Consider the following 11,017-nt stretch of genomic DNA (forward strand, 5'->3'; position numbering starts at 1 on the left):
TGTGAGATTACACTTCGCAGTTAATCCTGACAGCTCCTGGACTGTGATACACATTAGAGGATATTCACACAGAATCACACTTCTCTCTCTTCCTCTCCAAACTTCTTTCCTTTCATTGTCCTTTTTCTGTCTGCGATTGTGACTGTCTCTGTCGCCCAAATATGATTTATGACGAGTTGCACAACGCCGCAACAAGCCATCGGTGTTTATACAAAGCACCCCTCACCACTGACAATGCCTCTTTTCATTGCTCCGAGAGAGTCAGAATACTGTGCATTGCTCTCTTTTTTGAAGGAGTGGTAGGAGGGCTGTGGCGAGGGGGCCTTCTCATAACTTCAGTCTTGTGCACGGGGCTGTGGGATGATGTGCTGTCAGTGCTTGATGACTGTTATTAAGCAAAAAAATGTCTCAGTTCATTACTTTGAGCAAACATTTCCATGGACAGGCATATCGCGAGAAATCTGAGCCCAGAATTGGGGGTTTTGGAGAGGTTTGCTCTTGTTGAGATGTGGGCTGTTTTTTTTTTTTTTAGAATAATAGAAAATGAGAAATTTCTGAGCCCCTTGTTTCATAATCACAACAGCACTTCTCATTCATGGCTCAGTGTCTCTCGACTTTTTCCAACCTTTTGTTTCTTTGATTCTCCCAACAGGGACAACAGATCTCTTCCAGCAGAGGACCACCTTCCCATCTCTGTCGCCGCTGACTGACCCTCGCTTCTCAGACCCCCGAATGCATTACCCCGGGGCCTTCCCTTACTCCGCCAACACCTCCAGCACTGGCATCAGCGGCCTCAGCATGTCGGCCTCTTCTAGATATCACACCTATCTGCCGCCACCCTACTCAAACAACCAGACCCAGAACTTCCAGTCCAACTCCTACCTGTATTACGGCACAGGCTCTGGATCCTACCAGTTCTCCATGGTGGCGCCGGGGAACACCGGGGGCGAGCGCTCCCCCACCCGTCTGCTGTCCTGCTCGGGGGCCGGTGGCACCGGGGGGACCAACAGCCTGATGAACCCTGGCCTGAACACCCAGAGCGAGGGCGTGGAAGCCGACGGCAGCCACAGCAACTCCCCCACGGCCATGAGCGCTTCGGGCCGCTTGGATGAGTCCGTCTGGAGGCCTTACTGACTGACTGACAGCTAGACAATCAGAGGGTGCAGTCTGAGAAGTGAGGGAGGAAAAGAAGAGAGGGGGATGAACAAAAAAAAAGCTGAACACTGAAAGAAAAAAAACAACAAAAATAGAGAAATGCTGCATGTTTGTCTTTTATTTCTCCGGCACTCGCTTTAAAGACTTTTGTGTTTTACCAACTCCCGAGACTTCCATGTATTTTGTAAATTTTGAGTGAACTCCTGCACTGTGCTGAAACATGTACTCTTAAAAAGGACTATAAAAGCCATAGTTAAATTGATACGATGTTCAGCTGAGACTGTACATAGAAGTGAGAGCGAAAACCAGAGAAGCCATAGTAATGTTTCAGGATCGTTTGTCTGATGTAAACTGGTACTCATCAGAGACAGAACAAAGACAATGGAGGTACAATCAATCAGTGCAGCTGATGAACTGAAAAAGCGCAGCAGACTCATGGAGCGGACTGTTCAGAACTCACCTGGTGGGTGGAGAAGAGCAATTGGGCTGCGACTCTGATGTTCTTCCAACGCTTGGCTGCACTGCTGTAGCAATCGGTTCTTTTAAGCTTTAATTTCTGTAAGAGATTTGAATATTGCAAAAGAAATGTTGTCAGTTGTGAAAACATCTTCAGATGCACCCAGAGCCCTTTCATGTGCTCACAGTACTTCTTCAGTACATTATTGCCTAATTTATTATCTAAATGAACATAATAGCCGCCTTTGGTGCTATGGTATGCGGCCGGTGTCGCAACACAGCCACCGCATATTTGAGAGAAAAGCAGTTTATCTGTTGGACTCGCATGTTTAAGAAAATAATTCTCCTCTGCTGTGTCATCAGTGAATCGAGTTTCAACACGACAATGATTTGATATTTTGCGGAATGTACGTAAAAGACTTAACAGAGGAGTGTTTTTATCGGTTTCTTTTATCCCAGGAATATTTACGTCCTGTTGTTGTTGACCTTTTGCTTTTTCCTTGAATTTATTATTGAAGCCCTTTTTCTGAAAAAAAAAGAAGTCCTTGTCTGGTATTTTTCAACTGGATGACACAGTTTACTTTTGATATTTATTTGAGCCAAATTGTGAGAAAATGTACACGTATACCCAAAGATTTTTTGAACATTTCTTGCTACCTTTCCTTTTTATATATAAATATATATATACAGTACATATACCATGTTTTGTTGTTAAGTATAAATTTGGAATTTGTGTAATATATTGTTACTAAATTATAAAAAAAAACAAAACCTTTAATGTAATTATTTTGTCTTCCAATGTAGCTTTGATGCACTAAAAACTTTTATTCCTTATGAACCACGCCCAACAGATTCTGTTAGTAAGATGGTGTATCTGGAGCCGTAACCTTTTTAACTATTTCCAAATTGTCTTCCTGCATTGAATGAGTCATTTGCTTAATTTTTGCACTATGTTTGAACTCTTATGATTTGCATTTACAAATATCTCAAAGTCTGCAGAGCTAAATATTTGAAAAAAAAAAAAAATCCTGCACATTAAAAAAAAAAATCATTCACCAAATAAGTAATGATGTCATGACACACACACACAAACAAACAACACACATTCCTGCACCACAGGTGTGTGTGCACATTCCCCCCGTCCTGAGGGTGTTTCCCCCCGCAGTTACACATGTGATCCCCCTATCCCTAGAGGGGAAGAGTGTGAGGATGAAGGGTTAGAAGAAGACAGTGGGGTCAGAGTGGTATCTTCTTACAAACACCTAGCACAGTTATGCAGGGGCAAAAAGACTCTCCCTTGTTGTGCACAGGTCCCTTTGTTCTGAATAATCAGTGAGTGCTTTGAAGCCTTTATGACCCTGGATCTGTCTTTGCTGGTCTAATTCACTGATCATCAGTTCCAGAGGTGTGTGGCTCTGTCCATACTTCATACACCTGCGCAGATTGGCTCAGTCAGAGCCACACTAGGATGTCTACAGCAGGTATCAGGTATCTAACATTTACCTGGAAAGTCTTCCATAAGAAGGAAGATGATTAAGTGTTCATGACTCTGTGAGATGGGTATTCAGGTTACTAAACAAGTGAGGTTTCATTTCAAAGTGAATAGTTATCCAAGGTTAGCATTTACAGCTCAGGTAAAAACAAGTTATGCAAGATGTTTTGCTAATCCACCAAAAACACTCTCTGCCTTATTCCTATTTTTTTTTATATATATAACCATCAGTAACAATGTCTCATTCCTATTTCCCTTTGATTTGGAGAAAAACATGTTTCCTGCTCTCTCCTCTGGAGCCTTTATATGGTAGAAGACCTTACATTACTGTGGGGAAAAATCATGCAGCTAGAGAAACCACATAGTATATATTTATAATTGTGTGGTTCCTTCAAAAAAACAAAAACCAAAGATGTTCACAACTGCCTGTAATGCAGCTTGGTTGTTGATGGTGGGAAATATGTGTGGTAAATTAATCATGTCTTGATATAATTCTTTATGCAAAACCAGAAAGCCAAAGATGTACAACTGAATTATATCTGGCTGTGTATTGGATTACAGAGCACAATGTTACATTTTCTTTTTCTTTTTCTTTTTCCAAAGAATCCCCTTTTTCTTGTCATATACTGAAATGCTGTCCTCATTTCTCTTTATGCTCAAAGCATGTACATCTGAAACTGATATGTTAATTTAAGAATCTCACCTATGTATGTATTAATATCATTAATGTTTCCATATTGAGTGCTTGTACAATTTGCGGATAATGTAGTTTTTAATCATTTTAATTAAAAAAAAACCGTGTCTCACTTTTGCCTTCACCACTGCTGTTCATTGAATTCTTATTAAAAAAAATAATTGTGATGAAAGGACCTCCAGGACAGCATTATGGCAGGACGCCATTTTCATCTCAGCTTAAAGACCCCACCTGCCCTTTTGAGAAAAATCACACCCACCTTCGATTTTGCTTCAATATTTACAGTCACATTCTTCAACATTATTCGCTTCACTATAAAAACACTTCCTTACTATATGAGTTCTCTTATTTTGAAACTCAATGCGCAAAAGTCTGGATTGTGAGGTCTTTTATGGTTTAAACAGGGGAGGTGTTGAGAGTGAAAATGTTAAACGTGGAGATGCAGGTTGTAATTCATCTCCAGAAACCTTTCACATCAGCTGACAAACGAGCAGGGGGAGAAAAAAAAACACTGTAAATGTTCATGGGACCCAATTTCATGCCAGCACATTCTGATCCAACAAATTCTGTTCTTCTGACTTCTTCGTCTGCCTAGTACAGTAAATACCACACATGCCACCGCCTCCACCTCGTAACCCTGCCACTTCATTCCCAATAACCCCCTCTAATAATTACACTCTTCTGTCCCATTAGAGAGACTCTCACTGACAATTACCCACACTTCTCCCCAGCTATCAACATGGTGGTACCCAGAGCGTAAATACAGCGCCACTCAGGAATCCAGCTCCTCCCCAGCAGCCTCCATGTTAGCGCATGTTGGCAAGTTGTCACTTGTTAAAAACAATACAGGAGAAGTTTGGAATGTCAACCCTCTTTTTTATCAGCTTTGTGGATGTTAATTTATGCAGTGCTGATTTCAAGATTAAACACTTGAGATGCTACCTTGTGGGGTGGTCTGACTTCAGATGTCTCATGTGGTTAACCTGAAATACAATACCCACTATTCCTCACTCTTAAACTAATGCCACCTGTTGATGTGCCATGAAAGGGCTTTCACTTCTAAATACTTTGTTTTTCTCCTTCAGTTTTTCCACTCTTTTATTTCCCCTGTTTATACTCTCCTTTATCTATGCCCTTTCCTTTTTCTTTTATCCTTTCTTCTCATTCAATTCTCTCCTTTCTGTATGGTTTCTACTGTGTGTGCGTCAGGCCTTCTATGGGGGCAGTGTTGGCAGAACAACAAAGCCTTAGGACGCACACACGCAGCCTTGATACACACTGTATTCAATTAACTCTGCACACTCAAAGCATTTCCATGCACGCACAAGAAACTCATACACACAATCCCCTGCTGATAGATCTCACACCAGCCTCCACCCAGACTGAGCTGCACTTCACAGTGTGAGCATGTGACAGATCTGCACCACCTTAAACATTACCGACTATTTTCTCCATGTCTCATCACAAGAGTGGCTCTCTGCGTCGCTCCGAGCTGATCCCCGGCACTCAGGAAGCACAAAGAGAAGATGATAAGCTTTCAATTAGACCGGGCTCGGGGGAATTTTCTAGCTGTCTTCACACACTCTGTGAGACCCGACTCGCTCGGCCACATGTGGGGAGCAGAGGAGCTCTCATCTGGCTCGGCCTTTGTCATGGACGTACATGAGCTGAACTGCCTTTTTCATCTTCTCTCCGGTCCTGCTATGCTGTTCTTCTGTAAATTGTAACTCTCCAGGAAAAGAGGGGAAACTGTTCGCTTGGGTGAGGCTTCTTGTCTGGATGTAATTGTAGTCAAAGGCACGATGAACTGGTTTATAAGATGACATAGAAAATTGCTTTTTAAGGGGAAGAAATATAAAAGACAACTGGAGGCATGATTGTGAATGTCACAGAAAAGACGAGAATCGTTTAAGAGAAAATACTTTGTCAAGTCAATCACTTCCTCTGACAAACAGCACAATGTCTTGATTTTTCTTGCAACAGACAAGCCTTGTCCCTCACACAACTTTCAATTAATCAGAAAGATGAGCGAAAGTGCTATTTATAGATTCAAATGAAAGACAGACAGAGAGAGAGAGAGGCAGAGAAAAAGAGAAGGAGGGAAAGGAGAGAGGGAGTGTTTTGGAAAAAGCACAGAATCGTTAAAGCCCTCTCATTTCTCATGAACACAGTATCCCGTGTCGCTTCTGTGGTACCTGCATGCGAAACCCATTAGGGCCTCTTCTGCAGCCGGTGACCTCTCCTCCCCCGAACCCGTGAGAAGGAGCGGGCTAGAACCGGCTTGGTTTGGGTGCCTGGTACATGACCAGAAGTCTATTTTCTAACCAGACTGGTGGTGGGAACAGAGGCTGCCGTCCAAAATCAGGGTTCCCACAGATTGACCGAGAAACACAGGGGCCAGGGGCTAAGAAACCGCGAGAGCTGTGATGCAACCGTTCTCACACTGATGACTAGCGCGGCCCGGGCTGACGGCAAACGGGATATGGAGGGAGAGATGAAGAAAGAGAGAAAAAAAGAGGGCTCTCCCAGTTCAGAGGGATCCCATTGAAGGTAGTTTTCTCATCCATGCTGGGTCTACAGAGACCGCTCTGTGTTACGATAGACCAGGCAGCTCCCAGTTCCCACAGTGGAGCACCTCTCTATGGGGCTAGACTCGGTTCCCGCTCAGACCCAGAGGATCACTGAAAGCTTACGAGAGGCACTTGCAGAAACAGTCTCACTATCAGATCGATCTCGGGAGCTGCCACCATAAATTCAAGGTCAGCGTTGTGTGCCTGCCTGTCCAACCTCTAAATAATCACATGTCAGATCTCAAAGTATCAAATGTACAATTACAAGGCCCTTTCTTCTCAGCAGCACTTCAACAGCAGCACTCCAAAATGTCTCGTATTAACCAAACGAACTACTGATATTTTGTGTGTGTAAAGGAGAAACGGCATGACGCTGCTGCAGACTAAAAAAGACTGTGACCTTTATGCTCACTGCACTTTCAAATTCATTCTCACATGTCTTTCTCTTACTATGAAAATACTCATCAGCAAGAAACTGGTGGGAAGTTAACGTTGATTTAGAGCTGCCATACATGTAAAAATGTTTTCTTATTTTCACCTGGATGTTTGACCCTCACTGTGCAGAATGACATAATGTGCTCCTGTTCACACTTGCCTTTCAGTTTTTGTGCCATTTAGAAGCAGAGTGTGGTCCAATACTCACTGGAAATGTTGCATGTTTTATTATAAGTTTTAAGATTTCTGAAATCAGTCTAATTGAATTTTGACTAAAAAACTTTTCAAATACAAATTATAGTTCAGTTATATATACTTATTAAGGATATCTAAGATGGTTGTTTGAGATTTTAAACTATGTAGCTTGCAAATGTTTGTTTTCTCATAGCTCTTGAAATTCTTTGAATTGCAGCTGCAGGCATTTACAGGGTAGCACCAATACAAAGAAGTGAACAAAGAAGAGATAGTGTTGATAAGGAGCTTGAAATAATCTTGTGAACTCTGAGTCGTGCTTCCTCATCTCGTCACAGGAAACCAAGACATGTAAATGAGTTGAAACCAGAAGAAGGCCTTTATGGAAACCCAACAGACCACTGCATGGTGGACCTGTGGCCCGGACCATGGTTAGAGGGTATTCTTGCTGAGACCACAGCAGCTAACATTCATTTGGATGTCCTAATGGCTTAGATTTAGATTCTTGACATTACATAATGACCACAGCTTTCTGTGTCTAACCAATCTGGCCTTAATGTGATTAGTACTGTAAGTTAGGGAAAGAAAGTAGAACATATGATATGAGAGAATAATAGCTTGTAGTGTTGTAGGGTTTTTGCTGAGTGGAATAATGAAATGACATGCTTTTCAAAGCTTGATTTAGACACTGAATTTGCACTCTACCAGTGAACCAAAATATGTTTTTAGTAAGAGCAGGACAGCTTCCCAGAAACAATGCTAGTTGTTTCCCATACAGATTCATGAGAATTGACACAATCTTTTTTTGCTGTCCTTTTTTTCTCACAGTGAAAATCTGAATAACGATCTGTACATGTGAACAGTGCTTCCTCTATAAAACAGGAAATTAGCACACACACGCACACACACACAGACCATAAACACCGCACAGTGTAGCTCACTGCCAGGCTCTCCCCATCACGGTGGGGTCCTGAGTGGAGGGGGGGAGAAAGGGAAAGAGGGATCCCTGTGGACCAGGTCTCTGCTCACTTCCTGCTCCAGCAGGGGAACACACTAAATTGGCAGTTCACATACACAATGTCTATCTTTCTATCTCCCTTACTTTTTTCATCCATGTGAGCAAGCAGTAAGTAAAATGAGGATGATTGCTCAAGTCTGTTTTGAATCATGTGGGAACGTGGACAGTCATTAAAAACTTGCATCGCCCAGTCCTTTTTGTTCCCACTATCTTCTCTGAAAGCAGCACATTCATGCTTTAATGTTTGGTATCCACTTTCTGTGACAGCTAAAACTCTGTCCCTCTAAAAGCAAATGTCATTCTAGGACAGACCATCTAACTCAATGACTCATACTCTTTCACCAGCGAGAACAGCTGAAGCACCCGAGACCTACAGTAGGCCCCCCCCCCGACCCATAAACTGAGAGCCATGCACCATTAAAAACATCTTTGTCCTCAACCTCACAAGTGTCACTGAACACTAGAGCTTTCCAAAAGTCTGCCGCCATCTTTCTTACTTCTTCACACTTGCAATGACAGATTTGCCATCAAGACAATCAAAGCCAGATCTGAATCAATCAAGACAACGTTAGCACCCAATAAAGTGTTGGCTATTGTTGCTGTTCAGACAGGTAAGGTGACTAAAATCCATTACTTTGGTCCTCCTGTCTCCAGTCTGCAGTGTATTTGTGGCAGCATTACACACCCCCATGTCTGGTCATGGTTGCCCTGCAGGCCTATCCTAAATAGTTCCCATGGTTCCACGGTTCCACTATAGTGACCGGGGACTTCCTCAGGGGACACCTCCCACACACTGGTTTGTTTTCATCCTTAATGGGAGATCAACTTACACTCTTAACGGTGTGTGCGTGTGAAGTAAACAGTTTCTGCACGTGTATTTTTCTTGTTTTTGCTGCATGCACCTGCACAGACAAAGGCCTCTCATAAGGTACGAGTGGCTATGAGTTTATCACACATGCATACAGCAAATAGTATGTGTATGTGAGAGTGTGTGTGTTGGGCAGCAGACTCCAGACACTTTGATTTCTCCTCCTTTCGATTTTCCTTATGAGGCAGAGAGGAAGATGAAGGAAGAAAAATATCTTGCGAGTGTCTGGAGATGTCTGTTAGAGAGAATTCATATTTAGGAATAATTACTTTTAAGTGCTGAGATATAACAGCCAAATGGGCCGTGGAACAAAGAGGGTTTGTGGGGGGATGGAAAATGAAGGCCGGGTAATGAGGGGGTTTTCCTGAGAGATGACAGTAAGGAAGAGGATCAGAGGGAGAGAGGTAAAACAGAGAGAACACATCAGATCAGGGGGTGGCAACTCCAACACTGATCCCAGACGAACTTTTTGGCTGTAAAGATGGCCTCAGACTGGGACACACTCTGGTTTGCACATGCACATACACTTCATCCTCCCCAGTTTGAAGGCTACAGGTGTTTGTGTTTTATGAGAGGCCCAATACTGTACCTCAGCAGGGGCTGCAGAAGCAGAGTGAGCCAAGGAGGATTGAGGCTCTGGGACGTCTCAGCGGATTCAGGCGTATTACGAGGTGCTGCCTTCTGGCAGGCTGCTCACAGCAGGGCACAGCAGACCTGAACATAAACACAGTCAGTTCTTAAAAGCCATCAATCAAACAGATCCAACAGGGAACAAAATCCATCAGTCTCTCTCACTGAGATAGACACTGAAAGATTATTTGGGACATTGAGAGGATTTATAGCTAGTTTTTTGTTTTTTTGGTAGAGGTTTAGTTGTTGAGGTATAACGACTGCAGTGTTTCCCCCAGAATTTTTTTCCAGAAGCGCTGCTGTTGTGCCAGTGTCTATGAGGATGCGACGCCAGCCCTTATTGACCATAGGAGTATCATGGGCCGTCACAGATTTGTAGAGCTCAATATTTAATAGTAATTGTATAATGTACTGTATGTGACCAGCTTTTTTACTTTCTGTGTAGGCATTTAAGCTTTAAAAAAGCGGCTGGTTAACTCAGTTATCCTTTTACGGTCCTTTACTTTTCTGCTGCTCAGTTGTTACAAATCACCCAGTTCCCTAAGGAGCTACACTACACTGACTTTGAAGAATGAGGAGAAGGTCAATGACTTAAAACAGTAGTAAGTTAACATGGATGACACTGTGCTAACATGATGTACAAGTAAAAAGTTATAACCTATTGATAATAATTACTGTGAAATTTAAGCAGTGGTGTTCATAAACTAATAGGGGCGGTGAGCCACTGCTGAGTAAACGTAAAAGAAACACTGTTAGACGGCCACTAAATGTGGTATTTACATAAAGGAAAGATAATATCTTAGACATAAAATCAAACAATTGGTTTTTCCTTGTGCTGTCTGAGAAGTGCCATTCCACTCTGCTCCACAGTGCCCCTGTATTTTACCAAAGAGTGGCCCTGCAGTTTTCTTTATGTGGTTTTTGGAAATGCCCCCACTTTTCCGGCCCTGCTCCAATTTTCTTTAAATACAACCGTAATTGGTTTGATTTCCTACCTCCGGCCTGGTGGTGGTGGGGAGGGGGGGGGTAACAAGCGGTGGTGGGAGCTAGTTAGGGCCAGGCAAAGGGGACTCAGCCCACAGCAGGCGAGCCGCACGCTTGGGTGGCAATACAGTTTGGACTTCAGTGCCAGCTCTACTATTCCCTGGTTTTAAAGGCTGTTTATGGACAGACCCTGGAAGGCCATCAATGGAAACTGACATAAATTACACAGAACAAAGACACCAACACACTCAGCCACGCAATATTCAGAAAGGCCTGATAACTGCATGCATCTGAATAATGAAAATGCACACATCATACTAAAGCCTCTCTTTTTTTTGTTTCACACACTCACACACATCACACCCTTGCCAACAAATCTTGCGACATTATCACAAAGGCATTCCAGCCTCCAAATCAAAACCAGTCTCCTACAAAAAGTCTATTCTTTGTGATTTCTCTCACGGGCAGGCAGACAGAGGAGTGTGAGTGTGCCGCTCATCAGGCAGGCGTGAGTAATCAAAAA

At 42.9% G+C, this 11,017-nt stretch overlaps 1 protein-coding gene across 3 annotated transcripts in view; it reads left to right on the forward strand.

The window, feature by feature from the left end:
* runx3 (RUNX family transcription factor 3) overlaps nt 1-2,230 on the forward strand; it is a 46,651-nt gene extending 44,421 nt beyond the window's left edge. For all 3 annotated transcript variants that reach the window (XM_085768472.1, XM_085768474.1, XM_085768473.1), the window contains one exon: nt 653-2,230. In XM_085768472.1, coding sequence (XP_085624598.1) covers nt 653-1,134 — 482 coding nt within the window. In that variant the 3' untranslated portion in view covers nt 1,135-2,230. The remainder of the gene's footprint in view (nt 1-652) is intronic.
* The last annotated feature ends 8,787 nt before the right edge of the window (nt 2,231-11,017 follow it).

Source organism: Trachurus japonicus, chromosome 22, assembly GCF_045865225.1.
Source record: "Trachurus japonicus isolate A0001 chromosome 22, Traja_1.0".
NCBI classification, from domain to species: domain Eukaryota; kingdom Metazoa; phylum Chordata; class Actinopteri; order Carangiformes; family Carangidae; genus Trachurus; species Trachurus japonicus.